The sequence below is a fragment of the Chaetodon auriga genome, chromosome 20 (assembly GCF_051107435.1).
Source record: "Chaetodon auriga isolate fChaAug3 chromosome 20, fChaAug3.hap1, whole genome shotgun sequence".
Lineage (NCBI taxonomy): Eukaryota > Metazoa > Chordata > Actinopteri > Chaetodontiformes > Chaetodontidae > Chaetodon > Chaetodon auriga.
Window position 1 is genome coordinate 14591111 of NC_135093.1, and position 22066 is coordinate 14613176.

The 22066-nt window shown below is 42.7% G+C and overlaps 2 protein-coding genes across 5 annotated transcripts in view; one reads left to right on the forward strand and one right to left on the reverse strand.

The window, feature by feature from the left end:
- Window positions 1-10904, reverse strand: part of mprip (myosin phosphatase Rho interacting protein) — a 36300-nt gene extending 25396 nt beyond the window's left edge. For all 4 annotated transcript variants that reach the window (XM_076760629.1, XM_076760630.1, XM_076760627.1 and 1 more), the window contains exons 1-3: window positions 9937-10904; window positions 4114-4191; window positions 3865-3930 (exon numbers count right to left, since the gene is read on the reverse strand). In XM_076760629.1, coding sequence (XP_076616744.1) covers window positions 3865-3930; window positions 4114-4191; window positions 9937-10059 — 267 coding nt within the window. In that variant the 5' untranslated portion in view covers window positions 10060-10904. The remainder of the gene's footprint in view (window positions 1-3864; window positions 3931-4113; window positions 4192-9936) is intronic.
- Window positions 10905-11729: 825 nt separating this feature from the next.
- Window positions 11730-16653, forward strand: dhrs7cb (dehydrogenase/reductase (SDR family) member 7Cb). Its single transcript, XM_076760349.1, has 7 exons — window positions 11730-11834; window positions 13504-13660; window positions 14315-14427; window positions 15322-15532; window positions 15634-15726; window positions 16005-16166; window positions 16280-16653. Exons 2-7 carry the CDS (start codon window positions 13507-13509, stop codon window positions 16486-16488), a joined length of 942 nt encoding a protein of 313 aa, XP_076616464.1. The 5' UTR covers window positions 11730-11834; window positions 13504-13506; the 3' UTR covers window positions 16489-16653.
- Window positions 16654-22066: the final 5413 nt, after the last annotated feature.

Consider the following 22066-nt stretch of genomic DNA (forward strand, 5'->3'; position numbering starts at 1 on the left):
CTAAAACGCTTTATGCTAAAAAGGGATCTGTCTATGAGGTTATAAGCCCATGCTAAACTCTTTATTTTTTTATTGCAACCCATGCCAGATGGTAAACTTCCAAAAAAACTTAAAGAACGGCATGAAAAAAACAACAGAGCCAGCTTTAGAATTAAGTGGAGTACACCCACTCCATAAATAATAATAAATCCTCCAGGAGGCTTTTACAGGCCAAGCCAAAGGCAAGTCCGCCACAGCAGGCTCTGGAAAGGAGACTGCTGTTTTATAAGGTACATGTGGCTCGACACAGCACCCTCCATCAAAACTCTTTAACAGACAGGTACTGACAGTCTAGCTGGAAAAACTTTCAGGAAAACAGAGAGAGAGAGAGAGAGAAAAGAGTGGCTTATTCTGACTGAACTGCTTTCAATTTCCTAAAATATGATGTACAACAGAAGCAGCTCTGGAGTGAAGAAGACCCCTCGTGACCCCTCCTTCCGCATGTTCTCATGGTCATTGACCTTTTAACCTGAAAGCTTTCAGGGTGGCCTCACTATATTTCCATCCATATGGAAAACTCTTTCTTCACGACAATCTGTTTCACTCTCAGCCTTCGTCTCACTTTGATTAGTTTTATATGGTCCAGAGGTGTATTTCAATCTAATACCCCTAACTGTTCAACGATCTGATGCATTACCAGTGGCGGCATCAGCAGAGTTGGGTGCTTGCTGTGGCAGGCCATGTGTGGAATGTCTGGGTCTGGGGCATATCTGACGTTTCCTCTGTGGTTTTTAGGGGCTACAGCTCCCTTTCTCTTGCTCTCTGTGGTCCCGGGCTGCAAGCTCACTGCAGTTCACCAAATAAGGACATCGGAGGAGGAATGCTGCTTTAGATGGGAGAGCATCTTTCCCTTTGCTAGTGGTGAAAATAGCTCAGCTTTAAAAGACCACTGCTTCAGATAGCACCCTGCTGTCTGTTGGGGGAAAAGTAGCAGCCGATGTCATCGCTTCCTAGACTTTGTTCTTCAAGGAAAAACTGTTTGGTTCAATCACTTCTTAGCTGTATAATCTGTAGTGTAATGCAGTGATTGGGAGTCTTCCAATGACGATGAACAAGCAAACAGAGATCACAAGTCACAATGAGGTTATTGGCGATCTGGGATCAACCATAAAACATATTCCGTATTAAAACCTATAAGATGGCCTGGACTGTTGTCACTGGTGTATTCCTGTGTTAGTGCACTGGCACAAATGAACAGCAATTCACCACTGGCTGTGCCAACTGAGGGGAAGACGGATTTGTGCGCTGTGAGTTCACTTGAGTGTAGAATTGTCCATGAACCCGAGACTTATGTTTTCACCTCATAAATATATGAAGACAAGAAGCAGTGAAAAAGGTCTGGAATACCACAAATAACTGGAGTTCCTGGTGGGTTTTGAAACCAGTCCGAATCTGTGGCTGCACATGCGCACACACACAATACTAAATTATTGTCTGTAACTCTTTCATATTGTCAAGAGCCCGAAAGCTCTGACACAGATCTCTCCCTCCCGGTACAGTACATGAAAAGGGGGAAAAGAATCTAAAAATGTCTCTTAATTTTTTAATAAACCACAGCTGAAAAATGGTCACTTCACCTCAGAGTTGGCTCTCTCTCTGCTACAGCTAGCCATGCCAGCAATTATCAAACTATGCTAAAATGATGAAATTCTATTTATAACCATGATCTTGTCATCTTGTCACGTACTGGTCTTGGAGTGAAAAAAACATTTCTCTGCACTTTTGGCATTTTTCTTATAACATCTTGATTATGTTACTTTAGGTTATGGACCACAGTCAAACTGAAAAGATCTGTTTTATGTTTAGTCAGCACAAAACATGGACATGACGGAGGAAGCTACTGGGCGCTGCTGATGTGTCTTGATATGGCACCTATCAAACGTGCCACCGAATTTACAATAGGTTTTTATGGATGTAGTGTGCAGCATAAACCTCCTGAGTATGAGAGGTTTGCTGATGAACAGCAATAAAAGTGAGATAATATGATGAAAAGAGTCAAAAGACAAAGAGAGGGCGAGGTGGTTTCAGTAAATCTGTCCACTACATAAGAGCCACATGAGAGGCATGGAGAATATGAACATAGACCTCAAAGCTAGCAAATCATATCTGCCCTCCACTGGTGGTCGGAGCCATTGGGTAAACAATGATGAGCTCGATGAGATCAAGACCATTAGTGTGTTGTTATCAGCTCCAGGGTTTTGGAGAGTTCCTATCCTCTGGGTCCAGAGCACAAAGCAGCCATTTCCCTGACCCACTTTTCCTGCCTTCTGGAGCACATGAAAAGACCAAAGGACAATGAGGCAGACAGTTTTGGAATCACTGTTACAATGAGAGGAAAACACAACTGCACACCAGCCTGGGTGTCACTGGAAACACATTACACAGTGGAAACGCGCAGCCGCACTCGCGCAATCAAGTTTCCTCCCATTGTCATCACTGGCAACACAAAGAGATCCACCAAGTGAGACTTCAAACGACTGGCTATTACACAGAGTCATAGTCAGGCCATTACAAAGACAGCTCATCTCCTTGCCTCACACTGTCTTTCTCACTTACAGATACACACCTGCTGAAAGAGCCTGCATGTTTCATATAAAAAGCTGGTTAGATCTGTAGCTCATTTGGAAGAAGCAGAGCCCAGAAAACTAAACTTTCCTGCGTTTGGTCTTGTCAACACATGTAAAAGCAAATGTCTGTGTGTCTCTGGCAGGCTGGCTGGTAGTGTGTGGCCCCCAGTGTTTACACACAAGCAGTCTAATCTCCAGCCTGATCAGCCGGCATGGGTTTGGTCACCTGTGTCACATTCCCCTAGACACACTACAACCACAAACACAGGCTTACAGCGGGCACCAAGCAGTGACTTCCCAGCCTCTCTTTAGTTTTCAGACCCTTTTCATGGCACAGTGCTTATCCAAGGTTCTCTCAGAAACATATAGCTATGACAATGACATCAGTTTCAAAATGTGTCTTACCAACAAATTCTGCATGTTATATGTGAAATGGTGGTGCTAGAGTACAGTTTGACTCTGTAGCACCACTTTTAGAAAACCCCTGCTCTATTACCTCCTTTTACCCCTCGGACAATTTCTGAGGCATTTTCATCCTCAGTGTTTCCCCTATAAGCTGAAAAGAGTATGAAGCAGCTACACTACGTGCAATATCGTCTACACCCCCACTCGTTCGCTGTGGCGCAGGGTAGCAGTGCAGACATTGTGACTGACAGACGGTGGAAACTGAAAAGCCAAATCTCTACGTTGGACATATTTCTACCACTGCGCGATATATAGTCATACCGCCCAACCCTAGGCTGAAATGCGCCAAAAAACGTAGCAATGTGCCAGCAAAAAGCATAAAAGAAGAGACATGCATGCTATTAAACGTGCATGTAAACAACTCATGTTTCAAAATAAATCAGCTTTGCAACTATGAGGGAGGTAATATACTTAGCATGTTTGTTAGGTCTCAGTACACGCATCATGTTTTAATAAAAAATACTGCACAAAGCATATATTTGTTTATGAACACAAGAACACCACAGGGTACTTTTAACTACTAATGCTCAAACACTATAAAACCCAAACATTTCCAAAAATATGACCTCTCGCACTAATGCAACACGCAACCAAAACAAGTACACAACTATCAAGATACGCACTCATAAAACACTTTTTCTCCCTCGCAGTTCAGATTCAGATGCTCGACGAGAGGTCTAGTCTCATAACACATTTTTTTTGATTTCGTCACAATGAAGTGTGCAACCATCACAATATATATCGAGGCTTAAAAGCAACTCCAGCAGCTCAAAGCTCAAGACGCTTTACTTACCGATTCGTCCAGGGCAAAACGCAGGCAGCCATGTTCGTACAGCACAAAGAATCTCCGCTGCCATTTCTGTCAGAAGAAAAACAGGCTATCAGAATGGTCTGATTATAAACCACAGCAGGTGCTTTTATCAGTCACAAGAGCACATGCACGTTGCTCTTTCTCAATGGACCAAAAACACTTAAGCATTAGTGGCATGAGTATACACCCATTTAGCGAACAAACATGCAGGCCTATAATGCATGCTCTTACCCGGGATCTCTGCATTGGATTGTCAAAGTCAGTTCCCTCAGGGGCCAAGCACAGCCATCCACCATAAATAGGTTTAGCCTGTAAAAAAGACAGGGGGAGAGAAAAAGAGCAATTTAGGTAATCATTAAAACTGGAAGAGAGTTTGAGCTGAGGGGGATGGGAGGTGGAGAGATGGTGTAAATATGAGAGAGAGAGAGAGAGAGAGAGAGGGAGCAGCCTTTTGGGGTCCAGATGTTGCCTCTGTTCTCACAGCGCATTTTGCAGCCTCACACAACCATTTAGTGAGCCTTTTGCTGTAATCAACTCTGTTTGATGACATGCTTGAGTGCTTCTCTTTCCTGTCTCTCCACAGCAGATGAGACCAGAATCAAAAACTAGCTGCATACTCAAAACAAACAAAACACATCTGCACATGTGATTCACCTTGACCACAAGCTATCTCAATCCAACGGAGGCAGAGAAATTCAAAAGATATGGAAACGCATAAACAGAGAGTCTGCTCCTATTGGGCAGCAGGTAGGCTCTTTAAAACTGCTGCTCTTTGCTCTCCATTAATGCCGACAGCCTCTCTGCTTTTAGTGTTAACCATTAGCAAGCAGTTCTCATACCAGCTCTCACTCCGCAACCTCTGTCACAGCCCTAACCTAAAATATGTCTATTGGGAGGTAGAAAGATTTGATTATTGGTCTGCTTTCTAATACTGGCCCTGTTACTGCTCCATGTCACTGCATGCCTGCCATAAATCTATACATACCTTGTTTGAACTTGCATGGACGTGCCTATGAAGGCAGGCTTGATGAGCTGAAACCATTAAAAAGCTTATTTTGGAGGGGCGGTATTTTGTGGCAGATCATATCAGATCAGTCTGGTAATTAGGCAGAAGATGACAAATGATTTCACTCATGTTCAGATCTAACGACAACCAATGTGAAAATGGTGCAGAGTCTAGAGAGACAAGCACGGAGCAGCTGTTTCAAAAGGGAACAGGAGAAAGAACACACCCCTGCATATGCTCACACACTTAAAAACACACTGTGGACCCAACTTCCTCCCCACTGATACTGATCATCAACATCCAAACTAACGTGGGAAAACTATGAAAGTTATCCGAGCTCATCTCTCCTCGGTCTTGACAAGCTCAAAGTAGCAAGCAGAGTTATCCCACAGCACAGTAAACGCCACATGGTACTGTATGACAGCGTGCACTCGCACATGTCCGACTTGCCAACAAGGTGCATTCCTGGATGATGTTGCATTGCGCTGCGGAAAAAGCTGAGCCAGAATTAGCTGTTTTTGCAAGAGCCCCCTGCGCTGGCACACTGGCCACAACAATGCAGAGGTCTCACTGAAATGAATGAAGAGGGTGTGTTTCTGATGCAGTGCAACCATCTGTCTGATCCCAGACTGAGGGTTGGTTATGCTTGAAAAGAACTAGTCCATACGCGGTGTTGTCCAACCTCATTGGAGGGGTAAAGTGTTTACAGCTGAACAGTCTATTTGCGGTGAGGTTGGTGGGGTGAAAAGCTGGCCATCAGAGAGGGGATGTGACAGTCTCTACGAAGATAACAATGCAGATTTACATTCGGTGCCTCCTGGACTGCATTCCAAGTCTTTCATTTGGTTGTTCAAATGACAGAAATAGTTGTGTCAAGAATGGAAAGAAATAGAGTTAGAGAGAGAAGTTGAGCCCAGATTACTTTCTCTCCTCTGCAGACCTGGCAAATCCCAACATTTTACACACATTTTACAAATCATCCCCGATTCTGATGGGTCAGAAAGTTGTGGACTCAGGAGACGAGTTCCAGAGGAATCTGACAATCCAAAAAGCAGTTATGATTAAGTATACTGGCATCTTAAATCAGTGCCTGAAGAGCCAGATATCCTTCAAAAATGACACAGACTGTGCTGGTTCTCATAAATTGAGTGATGGGACATTTCACTAATTTTAGTGGCATGTACAGTCCAAATGTAAAAGGACAAACCCTCAAGGCAACACAGGTGTGGAAGCATAAAGGCTGATTGATCCTATGCCTATGCAAATAGCCGCTGTATGGAGCTGACATACTCCTCTGCAAAAATCTAACTACACATCAGATTGTTGAGAGTCAAAACAACCTTAAGGTAGTTGGGAAAAGGCTCAGTTACCTGTCTTTTTCAGTAAAACTCACTTAGCAAAGCCGCTACAAACATGCTAGCTGCAATTCCCCATTCTCTATCACAGTGAATGAGACTATAGCCGCTTTCACACTTCACACATACAAGTTCCCAGTAAATTACTGGAATAACATTTCCGTCTTCACACATGCCACGGCAATGCTGGAAAAGATGGTGTGGGGGACAATACAGCAGACGGCAGTAAGGAAACACTTAACGTGCCAACTGCCATAAAACTCAATAAGAGGAGAAGAAGATTGGACATGTCCGTAAGTATGTGTTCGCCAACTTCCTCATTTCTGAATCTGTCCATTTTCCAGCCATTCATGCAAACAAAAGAACTTGCTGAACTTGCTTATTAGTTATCAAATCACAAAGCACTGACAAAGCAACCGTAAACAAGTCTCAGATTCAAATACGTCATCGGTGAAGACGTGATGGTTCACTCGCTTCACGTGAAAGGGCACCACAGAAATACTGACTTTTTCCTTGAAATATAACTTGGTCTTGGGGTGGGAAGTTGATAGTACAGATTTCCCTGAATAAGTATCCTTACTCCCATTCACACATAACCCCATGCAGGAAATGTTCCTGAACATTTCATATGATAGACTGTATGTGTGAAAGGGGCTCGTGTAAATACAGCTCCTGCATGGAATAGTCCCATACAGAGCATGAAATGAGGTGAACCTTCCCACCTTTGCTAGTACCACAAACTGACTATAATCAAAGCAATAAAGATACAGCTTGGTTGTGTACAATAAATCAATGCATGGCAGGCATCTACAGCAGGACTCCACTTGACTTTCGTACCAACTATATATCTTGCTTAATTTAGGTTTATGACTCTGTGATTATTTATTATTCGTTCCGGTACAACAGAACACACAACATGCATGTTCGTACCTTTCAGGATAGGTATCAATTGTGATCACGGCTCGTAAACGCTGTCTATCAAACGCTAATGTACTTCCTATCCGACCTTCGAGCAGCTCTATAAATGTGTCGGCCTTGATAGCATAAACATAATTACATGACAGGATTACATAAATTACATACAAAATGAGAAGGAAGAAGGAAGCAACCACTGGCAATGATGTGTCAGTATCTTCAAAAAGCTGCTTCCCCAGTCTTAACCACAACATGAGACCAGCGTTTAAACATTATTCTGAAGTGCATTTTTGAAAGCTCTGTTTTCTGGAAAGACTAGCTTGATGTGCAGCCACAACCAAAACTAAGAGATAATGAACAAAGTGTTTTGAAATTTGTCTTCATCAGCGTGAACATGATCATGGTGATAACTGTAACTCAGAAGAGCTGGTTCATTCTAGCAGGGGTTTCATCACTAACTGGGATGTGAGTGACAAAAAAAAACACAGCTGAGTGTGACACCAGGAGACATAAGTGAAAGTCCATTATCCTAACAGCGATCCTCCACACAAATGGCCCTCGCAGAAACACTACATTAGACTGGAGCACAGCCATCGATATGAGCTATACTGTATTTGGCATGAAGCGATGGCGCCTGTCCTTGAATGATGAAAACAACCCTGAGAACAGCCCGCAGTCAGTAACTGCGTTGGAACATTTGGTATGTATTAAAGCTATGGGCTCTGTTAAGTTAGACTCAAATGTGTATCATTATAACCTCTCATGGTGGGATGTTGAGCGGCAGCCACTGGGAAACTCTACTCTCATTTCCCAACCCCACACTTCCTTTCTCTCCCTGTGACTCCTGCTCCCACTCCTTAAGTCCCATCACATCCCTGCCTGTCTTTCTCCATCTCTCCCACGTACATGTAAACCTTAGCCTGCCTGCATCCTCCATCACTGCCCTGCCTCCCACCACCTCTCCTGCAGAGCGTGATCACTATTCTCCAACAGCGGGGCCTCGCCATGCCAGACGAACATCTCGTTTCTCTGGGGACAAACAATTCATGTGACCGAGTGAAAACCGTGACAACAGACTTGGAGCTCATGGGGAAATAAAACTCCTTCTGGAGCACATTGACTGAAATAAAAGAATGCACTTGGGCTACAGCAGCAGCCCCTCCCCCAGCCCACCTTTTATTCTAGCAGTGTTGAACAAAGAGATTGTTTATATTGGATAGTGTCTTCTGACATTCAGCTCTCTTCCCTTTGCATAACTTTTCCATGTGGGCTATCTGTTTCAAAGCCGCATTCTGCAGCTCCAGCTCCTTTTATGTTCTGAATAACTTGCATTTAATTTAAGGCTCAAATTCACTTAGCTAAATCAGCTATTTGTGGTGTTCTAACAGCATTACACAGCTTTGCAGGAGCTTTCTTTTCACTGGGTTATTGGGTTTGTCTCTAAGTCAGCCCATATCAGTTTCTGAACACTAGGAACATTTTACAAAGACTAACCCTCACCTTGGGCTCAGAAGTTTAACACTGTTTACGTGGCGTTATGTAATAAAGCTTTGGGTCAGTAATGGCTTGGTGCATAGCGGTAACTGATTTGAGGACTGTCCAGATAGAATCCTTACAAAACCTGCTTGTGCAACTGAGCTCCCTGCTAACTGTTTGGATAGCTGACAGACTGGAGACATTTTCAAAAGCCAGTGGGCGCCTGGGACAACACCAATGAGCAAGGACTGATGGTATATCATTCTCAAAGGCCTGGGCAGTAAGCCTCTCTGGTTCCGGGTCCAGGTCGCAGGGAGATTAGAGGAAGTGATGTAACCATAAGCCATCTAACTTGACTCAGGAGTCATGCATATGAACGTATAACCTCCCTGCAATACGCTCAGTGCAGCAACCACTTTTGGAAAAAGGAAGCAAGTGTGTGCCCCCACACACTCTCAGAGGAGAAGAGGATGCTGACGTTGCTGTTTGGCTCTTAAGCCGTGTTCGAGGGCCCATCTGGGCCTCATGTCTGGTATCAATTACAGGATACAACAGAGACTAAACTAATGATCTGAGAGAGAGAGAAACAGGGACCGAGAATACATGCTTAGAATATGATCTCCACAGCTGAATGGAGCTTCACTTTATCTTCGCTCCACTCATCTTTCTCACTCTCCCCATTAGCGTCCACATAGTGGTCTCTAGTCTTCCTGGGGTACACACTCACAACAAACAACTGCAGATAAACAACAGCTGAAGATTACACAATCAATCCCAGAGACCAAAGTGGGAGGCAAATGCAGCCATTGTAGTTAAAGGACATCCAGAGGAATCCACTTTCTCCATTCTGATCCAGTCACACAGAAAGAGACAGGCGTAAGAAAGACGTGAAGAAACCATAGATGTCTTGTGTCCCAGCCAAAATAAACACCCTAACTTCACCACACCACAGCTGTAATTGCACCGTTGTTTATCAAGCACTTTAAGATTGATTGTACCATAGATATAACTGTCTCCTGCCGGTCATTACAAGTCACTGGGAGGCCAGATGTTATTTTTTTAAGTTTCAAACATAATCGATATCAAATCAAACGAGGTGTTGTTAAAAGATACAAGGATGCAACTGCCAGCCTGTTTGTTCATGAGCCACACAAGCTGGTCACACAGTTACCAGCCAGTATTCATTTTTCCACTTTTCAGATAGCAAAGACGGGTCTTGAAAATGATCATCTTAGTTGGCAATCACTGAAGGTGGTTTCATTATTAAAGTTATTATGATTGTTCGTAACGTGCATTGCCTACCTGGGTCAAATCCTGGTCCGTCAATAGATGCAACTCTCGTGGTTTGAAGCAGTTCTGACATTTACTTTTGTTGAAAAAGTTCGCCTGGAATTTCCTACAAGGGTTTTCTTTTGCGGTAGACATTATATTTCACCTCTTTTAAAACACTCTGGAGGACTTCTATCAGCAGTGGAGTAGTGATCCCGCTGTTTTCCTGTGCGTCTCTTTTATCCCAACTTGGAAAAAGCTCCAGCACTCCGATGCATTTTCAAGTAAAAAGACCAAACAAGAGTTGAATTGCTCGAGGACAACTTTCAAATCAAACGCTTCTTATGTCTGTTTAGTTGTATCCAATTGCTGCTTCCCAATAAATAATTAGCTGCCATCAAGCCAGCCTTCTCATCACTCAGTCAGTGATGAATGCTTTTGAGTCCATGGCCTGCAACCACAAAGCGAGAGAGGAGGCTAATATCCTGTTAGCTTGCCAGTGGATTTCCAAATCAATAACGTGATGGCGTACGCCACAAAAACATTTCCACAGTTATCGCCCTTAAGCTCCGAGGCGATAGTGTCCATTAAGTACAACAGACTTCCATGTGAGGACCCAACCCGGAGGAAAGCTTGCAGTCAGACAGCAGGCTACTATCCCAGTCGCAGCAGTCAGTCCATGCGAAGTTCATCCAGTGCTTCTTTGCTAGGCTACGGTTAGCCCAGTTAGCTAGCTCGCAGATAGGGTAGCTAATGCAACCCTCTCCTGGCTGGCGTCTTCAACTTGACTTTTAAAAAAAGAGACGGTCCGAAAATCCAGTGCCCGTGCTTTTCTCCCAGGTAGAGACGCTACATGCAGGGAAAGCACCCCTTGACCAGTCACAACTGGCAAAAGAAGTATTTAGGGTTTGGTTCCATAACTAGCCTGGTTAGCAGCACTAGGTTTATTTTCTTCTTTGGGAGCGGAGAGAGAACACACACACATACACACACAGGATCCTGGAATTCTATGGAGTCTCGCGATAGCTGCTCATTGTCGCCGCCCACAGAGAGAACACGGTTACTGAGCTTTTCAATACATTATTATTATGTCCCTCCCAAGAGTAGATAACTAAATAATAATTCGATGCTGTTCAGTTTTAACAATTTCAGATTCCTAAAAAGCTCAAAAACTTAAAAGTTTCCTTTGTTACTTTCCACCACATGCCTGCAAAATATTGCCTGCAAAATGTACTTAAAGTATCAAAAGTAAAGAAAAAAACGTCCTTGCAAGTCATATATCATTATACATTATATTACTGGTGCAATAATGTGCAAGCAGGGTCTTATTGTTGCGTCTGGGTAAGGTGGAGCTAATTTTGAGGATATTTTGCACAGTAAATTCTAATTACATCTGTCAAATAATGGAGTGAAGGTAATGTTTCAATCTAAGATGTGCTGGAGTATAATAATAAAGTAGAATAAAATAGAAATAACAAGTACCTCAAAAGGTAAGTACAATATTTGATTACTCTAGCAGTGCCTGATAAAATAAGTCTAGTGAGGAAGTCAAATGAAAGCCTTGAAGTCTCTGAAGCTGTATCCTGCCCTAAGACAAAGACATTACTGACTAACCGACTTTAAAACACTTTGCCCATTAACACAAAGTGTTAACTCTCACTTGCTGTCCATCCCTTCATGCTGGCAACAAGGGAACATGCTTCAGATACTGTATATGTGTGTATTAATGGCTGACTCAAGCAGAAGCTATTATAAGCAGTTCCAGGGAACAGCAGCAGTGGGACAGACAGACAGACAGACAGACAGACAGAAGGACAGAGCTGTGTGAATGGACGAGGGACACAGAAAGAAGACAAGGGCCTCTGTTACCTAACTAAACCCGGAAAAAACAACAGCCAGTCTTGCTGAAGGATTAACTCCTTGTCCGTGCTGTAAGTGAACCAAGAATAACACAGATTACGTGTGTGTGTGTGTCTGTTGTGTGGTTGCTATAGATGTGCACTCACAAGCTGACTAACCCACTGGGATCCAATCATGTGTCAGCCCAAATATGGGGCTGAGCTGGGGCGTGGGTCCCTGGAGTCATTATAAATACTTGTTTTAATGTAGATTAAGGGTTATCTTAATTTGTTTTCCCATGAAAAAGCAGAGCAAGTGAGGTTATCCATTGCTTATGAATGTGAGCCTCCCTGGTTGCCTTGGGGTATCTTATGACAACATCCTGGAGGTGACAGAGTGAAAGGCATTCTGTGGCTGCAGCACGGCCAGAATATATTTAGCTGTTCTTCCCAAAGTCACTTTACATGGTAAGTGTGTTGTGCCACCAAATGAAACTTCTTCCCGCAAGGGACTTAATGCATTTAGAGCAGAAAACCACAAAACAAATGCAGGTACACATATAGTACATATAAGTCTCCAAGTATTTTTAGATGTATGGACAGTACGAATGACTCCGAGGAGCAACGTGTTTACACGTGTTATTAGCTGTTGTCCAGTTTAAAGCACTAGTTTGACTTTTTGGAAAAAGGCTTATTCACTTTTTTGTTAAGAGTTAGAGGAGAAGATCGATATATCTGTCCAGTTAATATCAAGCTGGCGTCAGCAGCCGCTTAGCTTAGCACAAAGACTGAAAGCAGGGGGCAGCTGGCCTGACTATGTACAAAGGCACCGCTAGAGATCATTAATTAACACATTATATCCCCTAGTGTAAATATGACGCGGTTTTATGGGGGAGTATGTGCTATTTCTTGGGCGGGACAAGTTGACAGGGAGGTGGAGTTGTTGGTCCCAGCCCAAATAACCTCCCATGAAACAGTGACTTTTATACTTCTGTTTGTGCACTGGTTAAACAAATTAGTTAAAATGTGTTAAATATTGAGCTTTAGTGGTGCTGGTAGGGGGATTTTGTCACCTTTGGACATAGCCAGGCATGTTGTTTCCCTCTGTCTTTAGTCTTTGTGCAAAGCTCAGCTCACTGACTGATGGCTATAACTTCATATTTAGCGGACACATGAGAGTGGTATCAACATTCTCATGTAACTCTTGACAAGTTAACAAATAAGCATCTCCCAGAATGTCACACCACTGATTTAAAATACAAATTCAGTAGTTCTATTGGTTGAAAATTGACCCATATTTTACTGATTTCACTGCTCCCAGTGTAGACAGGAATGGATGCATAATACAGAGAATTGTATTGTGTCATAGCCTGAGGTTTGCTCCTTTGCTACTGCAGAAACACACAAGGTTACTGTTTCACACACTCGATGGCCTCTGACAGATCACACTGATATACGCTGGATTTACACAACATTAGGAACACGTTGTTTTCCTGAAGTCCACTGATAAGGTGAATCCTGATAAAAAAAAAAAAAAAAACCCATTATCCACAATTGGTCTCCATGGCTGAATCAATACCAAACACAAAAGAGGAGGTAAAGAAGAACTGATTTTTAGCTTTCAGATAACTGAGATGGATTTTGAATTTCCATTCATTTGTTGTACTTGTTGTTGAAACTGTCTTATCTGCTGGCTCTTCAGATGCAGGTCAGTAGGTCTGTAGTTGTTCCCTGCACTCACCCCTTGCTTTCTCCTCTGCAGAACATGGCCCTGCCCTCGGTGATGGTGTTGCCCCTGCTAATAGTCGTGGCGGCAGGGGTGTATTACATCTACAATGAGGTCATGCAGTTCATGTCCAAATCCTTAGTGCGAAACAAAGTGGTGGTGATCACTGATGCTGTGTCCGGGGTGGGAACTGGTAAATGATCCCACTTGTGTTTTTGATATTTAACCTTTACTTTTACTGCCATGGAGGTTTGTTTTCACCCTTCTTTGTTAGTTTCTCTGTCTGTCTGTCTGTCTGTCTGTCAGCAGGATGTCTCAAAAGCAGATTCCGTATACGATTGAATTAGGTGGTGATTCAGATTTCGGACTTGTGCCATTTGCCCTTTAGCTGTGACTAAAAATAATCAAGACAGACTCAGTTCAAAGTGTGTTGTGTTAAACTGTATGTTTATGGTAATAGTTTGACATGTAAGGAAACAGACTTGTGTGCTTTTTTCAGAGATTTAGATGAGAATATTGATAATACTGTAATTTCTGCACACTTAATATGACGGTACAGAAAGGAGGTCGTTAGCTTAGCTTCGAGTACAGACAGAAAGCATGGGGAAATACTCTGGCTCTGTCCAGTCGGGCAGAGTCAGGCTAGCCGTTTCCCCATTTTCTGTCTTCATGCTAAGCAAAGCTAACCAGCTGCTGACTGCAGCTGTTTAGCATACAGACATGAGAGTGGCATCAATCTTCTCATGCAACTCTCAGCAAGAAAGTGACTATATGCATGTCACAAAAATGTCAAAATGTCAAAGTGATGAGACACATTTATTCAATGTGATGTTTCCTCTCTGTTCAGAGTGTGCCAATCTTTTCCACAAGGGCGGTGCCAGACTTGTCCTGTGTGGGACTAGCTGGGATAAACTGGAGTCTCTGTACGACTCTCTGACTAATGACGCGGACCCCAGAGAGGTGAGGAAATTAAGTAAATTAAAATTGCGCATGCCGGCATTAGTCTCAGTTTGAAACATCATAAACATGCCAGACTCTGAGTAAACCCTTCCAAACTAAAACCATTAGTCTTTTTTGTGGCGCTGAGTCATCTTTTTGGCAAACGACCCAGCTGAGAAACAAATCTTTCACTGTGGTGCTGCTCCTGTAAACAAGATGTCTATTAATATACACTGGAAACTCTAGCGGTACAGTGTCGGTTCTTATCAGAGAGCAGAGCTCTTATCATACCACACAAATCCCTCAAATAACCATGAGGAGCACATGCCACTGACATGAAACGGTGGGTTTAAAGGCGTAAGCAAGAGAATAGGAGGTTCTGTCCTTGTTTTTATCAGAATCCTCTGCTCAGTCGCCACATCCCAGATCACCACTTCCTCCTTTTGTCAACACAATAGCAGGATATCCTCTCTGACAGCGCACTGTCCCCCATGTATCTTCTACACACTGAGCAGAGCAGGTGTGTTTATATGGGAAAAACACATCAGATGACAATAACATCTAATTAGCAAACATATGAACTCGTGGCCACTGATGTTTAAGCTGTTAATTTTCATGACAAATCTTCTCATTATTACCACCGACCTATAGATTCAGTCTGAACAAGGAATCTCTCTTGTTAGCTATATAACTTCATTTTATTATATCGAGATACTTTCCCATTATTACACAATGCCAACATGCCTTGTTAAGGATAAGACATGGTGGAAATATCCGCAAAGTCATAATCTGAAGGTTGAATCAAAATGTAAACAAAGACATAAATCATACCTTGTAAGAAGAAAATACTAATATGCTAATATGTTTTGGCACGGTGGCAGTAATGTCAAGTAATGCAGTCCTGTGTGTGTCCAGACTTTTGCCCCAAAGCTGGTGATTCTGGACTTCAGCGATATGCTCAGCATGGAGGAGGTGGTGGCTGAGGTGGTGGAGTGTTATGGCTGTGTGGATGTGTTGATCTGTAACAGCAGTGTGAAGCTGAAGGCCTCGGTTCAGAGTGTCTCCCTGGAACAGGACAGAAACATCATGGACATCAACTACTTCGGCCCCAGCACTCTGGCCAAAGGTGGGAGAGACGTTCCTGAGAAAATCACCTCAAGAACAGGCTATCGATGCTACGTGCACGATGTTGGTTCTAATGGTTAATATGTCCAAATAACATGGCAGGTGTTCTTCCAACAATGATCTCAAGAAGATCAGGGCACATTGTGCTGGTCAACAGCATCCAAGGAAGGCTGGCTGTCCCATTCAGAAGTTCATGTGAGTTGGCAACGAAAGTCTCTATGAGCTTTTCTCAACCAAATTTAATGATCTGGTTCATTTAAATTAAAAAAAAAAAAGGCATTTTGCACTCTCCTCTCATGAAATCAAGCTGTTTGAGGTACAGAGGAGTCAAAAACTGTGCGTAAGTAGAGGCATTGTTCTTTTAATACCTTAATATCTATACAGTATGTAGAGATGTTATCAGTCAAGAGAGGCTCAATAACAGGAACGCCTGCTTGTGTGTGTGTGTGTGTGTGTGTGTTTGTGTGTGTCAGATGCTGCATCCAAGCATGCGGCACAGGCCTTCTTCGACTGCCTGCGGGCTGAGATGGAGGAGTATGGGATAGTGGTCAGCACCATCAGTCATACCTTCATCAACGCCTCCGACCAGCCTCCTGTCGAGGAGACTGCGCCTAAAGCAAACACCCTGTCTGCATGTGAGTAATAGAGCTGGTATGGAGGTGACTGAGAGGGGATTGATGTATAAAAAATCATTACAAATGTGTTTCAGTTCATGTAGACTAATCTAAATGCATCCGTTTTTCCACAGTTATTGCCAAGCAGATGACCCATGGTGTGCGCCCGTCGGTCCTGGCCAATGAGATTATGCAGACGGTGAACAGGAAGAGGAAGGAGGTCGTGCTGGCCCACCCCATCCCCAGGGTGGCCCTCTACCTCCGCTCCCTTCTCCCCTCCGTCCTCTTTGCAGTGCTGGGTGCTGGAGTGAAGGACTCAGTCCTGGGTGAGCAGCTGCAGTAGGAGAAAAGGCTGAAATCCAGGACGGGATCATACAGAGATGTGAACTAAAGCGTGGATTGTTTGAAAGTGGTAGATGTGTAAAAGTATGCGCTAGATCACTTGCTGGACAAAGGCAGCCAGCGGCCCTCAACTGTCCCAGACCCTCAAGAGACTTCAGGTTCATCATGCAGCAATTGGTTTGTGGTTGTTAAATAAATAATTCATTATTGATCCTTGAAATTGTAATTCTTGATATTTTCATATTATTTTTTTGAGATTAGATTCAAAACAAACAGCAAATGAAATAAATGTAATAAATACTCATGTCGCATCTTCCCATGTGTGCCAAGTTTTTCAGTTGATCAGATTCACAGATTCCAGTCGATGCAGGCTGTTATGTCTGCAGCTGACACAGAGATTCGAAGCAGAGTAAGAAACCAGCTCAAAAGCAGCTGTTTGAAGGGCTCTGCAGCGGTGGAATGTGACTAACTTCATTTACTCAAATATACCTAAGTGCATTTTTCGGATACTTTGCTTCAGTAACTCCTTTTTATGCTACTAGGAAAGACGGACCACAAGGATTTGATCTTGTTAGCATGTGAATAACTAATTATAAAATTCAATCATTTTCATTTTTGATTAATTTTGCTTCAGTAAAGAATATCAGTACTTATTTCAGAGCGAAATTAATATAGACTTTATGTCATCCATATCCATTATTTTCCATGTTGCCAGAAGGCAAGGGTCTGACTGCATGTATTGATCCAGTATTCTATATCTGATGCACAACAGAGTGAGGTCATAGGACGATTTCAGTTGTGAATGTCTGTCTCTGTGTGTCCTCTAGGTGGCAGCAAAATATAATAATGATACTGGGTGACTGCGAGATCAGCCTTTGTGGACCTAACGTCACAATCAGTTGTATATGAGGCAAAGTGTCATAGTGTTTGCTCTTTTGATATATTCCTGAAGCCATTTGTCAACAAAGAAATAAGTGATCAGACATCAAATGATGATGCTTGAGCCATTTTTCCAGATTTTTCGTGAATTGGTAGCGTTTTTATTGCAATGTTTCATTAAGTGCTTGTACTTTGCAATGAAAATTTAAGAAAAACAACACCAAACTATATATATACATATACACATATTTTTTTCAGGAGGCTATGGCATTTACACAGACGCAATATGTCCACTTACGTGTCACTCATAGATTTATTGCACTCATCACTTCAGGGCTACCAGACAGGCTGGTATTATCCTGCAAGGATTATACTGGTGGGATCAATGCTGGTCCATGTGCTCTGAATATGATGGATATTTCATTTGGTGATTACTTAATCCATAAAACAACATATTTGGTAGATTTGCGTTAGATTGTATCAGAAATAAAATATCACAGGAATCCAACTCCATGACAAAAGCCCTTTTTTGTCCCCCCCCCGACAACTGTGATGTAAATGAGGGGTAAATTCAGAAGGCCTGGTCCATGCAGTGTATGTGTGCGCTGCTGGCTTCAAGTCCAGCTGGTATGCGTGAGTCTGTCCTCCAGGTCACTCTCCTCTGGGGAGTTCAACATCTTTTGTCTCCGGGGCCGACGGACAGGAATGTGTCTCTAATGTTCACATGAATAAATACTGCTCTATGAGATTTCCACATGTCAGACAGGAAGGAGTTCTTCAGAGCACTCAGCTGGACTCTCCAAATTGGCATTTTGATCCAGCGCATTTACATATGTCACTGCCAGATCATGTATGTTTCATGGCATGCAGTGGAGGTCAGTCCCACGTATGAATAATAGTTTAACAAGAGTTTCTGGGGAGAGATCACGTGCATATTAGCCATGAAATTGTCAGATTCATTTCTGCCTAAAGGTAAATCAAACAGAAATGCATCGAGGTGTGCAGTAATATCTGAGAACGATCTAAGCCTAATAGTTTCTCTCAATCATCTGTCTGTGCTCTCTGGTGAGCAATATGTTGATAAGGCCCAAACACGGGAAGATGAGTGTCCTGAAGCGATAATCAGAGTGATGCATCCTGAATGTGAGGCATGACTTATATATGAGAATCACCTCACAGGGACGTCTGCTGCTCAGAAATGGTCTTTCCATGAGCAAGGTGATCACCCTTATCAATTTTTAAAGCTTAGGTTATTGACACTAACCTGACGTATGGAGGTTATGCAGAGGCCATGGTAATGATTCCCTAAGCTTTCACATACAACACCAGAGGGGCCGGCTCTTACTTTAAAATATTGGTTGATGGTGAACGTTATTGCTCCAATGAGTATTAAGGCAATGACTGCACAGTGGGGTTCTCTTTGTCCATCTGTTGTTGCTCAGGATATTTGTATTCTGCCCTGTGGGGAAACTGTAAAGACAGACATATAGACATGTGTGTCCAAAAACCACTGAAAGCAATCAGCGTGGCGATTGGGGCCCACACCATGCAGTCAGACTGTCTGCTCCCAACATGACGGAGGCTCCTTCCTTACCACAACTATAACAAAAATGACATCAAATTCTCTCGCTATTTGTTTTCTATTGTTATTTTTTTTTCTTGTGCAAATAAATTGTCCCTTTAAACAAAGCCGATTTAAGATATAAGTGAAATAAATGATTGCATGTAGCCCCTGCAGCATCAGACAAGCATGAAGTGCTTTTGTATATCTATGTGTATTTCTCAATATACACTTCATTTCAGTATCTACTCAAAATCACAACAGAGGGAGCAGCTTGTGTACCAGTTTACAGTGCAGTCAAACGAATGGTGGATTGAGAGGATTCACTGCATTACATTGTCCTAAAGCTGCACTTCTATATTTAAGTTAAAATGGATCAAATGACTCAGTGCAATGTGAAAGCAGTCGCTTTTCGCTACCCAACCCTGCACATTTTAATGCATTTTTAGCATTATTTTAGTTTCAAGGATGCAACTTTACTGTTTTGGCTCACTGCCCTCACGAGCCTCATTTCCAACCACAGCAGGCAGCAGTTTTTGGTGAACAAGCCAGACCCACTGAACACGACTGCACCTGCACAGACAGATGGAGTTAGCGGCTAACTGGCTCGAGACTTTTTCACATTTTGTTACAATAACTTTCTCAGTGCTAATATGTTTGAGTGTGTTTATGGCAAGTTCTGCTGGGTTGAAGTGGCAAAAAAATGAAGACTAAAGAAGAAGTCAGCAATGTTTTTCGGATCATGTCCAATCTGAATCCTATGTGGGAAAGCCAGACAATGAAACTTCAGGATAGAGAAAGAATTACAGAATTGGGAATATAGATAAACGGCATAGCGTCAGAAATAAGATGCGACATAATAAACAAGTTAGATTATAACTTTTAGGAACGTTGTATGTCCCTACAGATCTCCAAACCAGTACTGGATTTGAGCAAATGGGCTCAAGCATCTGGAAGATACTATTTTCACTATGTGAAGAAAATAGATGTCTCAATATCTGCCGATTCAAACGCTGAATTCAAATGTTATTCTCAACTGCTGCATCCTCAAAAAGCCTTTTGACATTGCCTGCACACTGAAGTAGAAGAATTTAGACAGACCTAACCTGTCAGCCGGAGCGCAGCATACAGGATTAAACCCTTCTTTCAAGGTATAATCTTAGCATCACATGTCATCTTGAGAAGGGGATTTTTTTTTTTGTGTCATAGAAGTCTTCCTAATCCCTCAGTCTTGTTTGGTTTAAAGATTACAAATATTTAATCTTAAAGGGAAAGTTTGCCTTAATCTCTTATAAATCCCAGCATGCACTGCTTCTCGTGTCCCTTCACTTCGGAACACTTTCTCACAGACACACAACAGTCTCCACAAGAATAAGACTGCACTGCCTGTTGCAGATTAGAGACTTTTAATGTTGGTTACCATAATCCTTCAATTTTCTTGCTTCTGGACAGAAAGCATTATAATGTTTCTCATGACCCTCAAATCAAGAGGGACCACAGATATAATTATGTTACCAGCGGATGTCGGAGAGAGAGATTTAAATCAGCGCAAACTTCAGGGAATAAGCATTACAGTTGGCCGGGCGAAATCCTTTATGTGCAAATGCAGCAAAAGCCAAATTGAAGCACGAACTCTTGCACTGAAAATAGAACTGGATTAATTTGATAAGTGCAGAGCTTATCGTCTCTTTCTGAAGTTTGATTTTGACCATTAGGAGCAGCTCTTTGTCAGACTGTCAGCATGCCAGAGGTCTTATTGATCCGACTTGGTCTGACTGGAGGTGTTAATAAAGTTCGAGTCTCCCTATTGATTGTCTGCCTATAAGTCAATGCATTGGGTGGGAACTCAATGTTCAACGTCAGGTCCTGGGCTGATGTGTTGACTTTATTGTTGCCCTTGTAAATTACCAAGTCTTACTGTCAGACACACACACAAAGAACTTTATGTGTAATTTTACTATCCACTGACAAAGAAGTCTGCAATCTGGGGCTGATACTGTGTATAACGTATGTCCTGTATTGACTACTATTTTTATGTTTTCTTAAACCTGTTTATATATGTGTGGGGGAATATTAAAAGATAAGGCTGGTGATGTTCATCTTATTGTGAACAAATCCCATGAAAAGCCTGAAATGAGTACAAACAAGTATGGACTGCATACCCAATGAAATTATTTCACATGAACATAAACAAGCAACAACTTCAAAAGCAGAGATGCCCCAAGAAAGAGATTTAATTTGACGCACTGATTTCAACAAAACTGCAGAATAATACAGATGGTGACAGTCTGCAACATGATATCAGTGTTTGTGCGCCCTGGCTAAGTTGCTAAGCTCCGGCATATTGAGTTCTGATGAGCCATCCCTCTTTGTGCATATTATATGAGAGCTATGGGAATCCAAATGCAACAATATTGACACTGTGCAATTAGAGTGGGGTCGTTAGGTCTGCTGTTATTTTAGTGGAAGAAACGCAGGAGTTGCATCACTGGAATCCTGCCTGAATGGGAGCTGGGGAACAAACACACACACACACACACAAGCAAATAAACTTGAACACACACACAAACAGTCCTAACCCTACCCACCCCCACCCTCATGTTCACACCCTCTCCTCATCTAAATTAGAGCTGGGTGATAATGGGGAGGGGATGGCTAATGAAACAGAAGGGGCACTGAGCAAGCAGGGATTTCAAAAGCCTGATGTCTCTGGATGCCTTGACCCCAGCTCAGCTCCTCACCTTCTTGGCTTCCTTAGGCCCCCATATTCTAACCCAACGGGGTCTCAAGGAGAGGTTGAAGCTTTTCAGAGGACTTGATTGGATTTTTCTGTGAAAGGAAGAAAACATCATGATGGGGAACTGCGCCTCTCGACGCCTTGCCTCACAATGACGAAGGCGCCTGCATGTGTGCTTCAGAGTAGCTATCAACTTCTAGAGGGTCGTATCTGAGTGGCCCCTGGATGGCTTGGAGATGCCTTACGTAAGCTGTGCTCACAGAGAAAACATACTTGTGCACACACATGCTCACTGAAATGTGAAAATGTTGTGCTCAGTCACACTTTATAGATCTGATTTAATCCCCTCGAGGCACTGTTTTTAAATGTGAAAAACGTCTCCATGGCAACATTGAAAAAATG

Bases quoted from the DNA above. Each gene is read 5' to 3' on its own strand.
- dhrs7cb (XM_076760349.1), top strand. From the start codon at position 13,507: ATGGCCCTGCCCTCGGTGATGGTGTTGCCCCTGCTAATAGTCGTGGCG. The intron at 14,428-15,321 runs GTGAGGAAATTA...GTGTGTGTCCAG, and splicing joins ATGACGCGGACCCCAGAGAG to ACTTTTGCCCCAAAGCTGGT. The intron at 15,727-16,004 runs GTGAGTTGGCAA...TGTGTGTGTCAG, and splicing joins TGTCCCATTCAGAAGTTCAT to ATGCTGCATCCAAGCATGCG.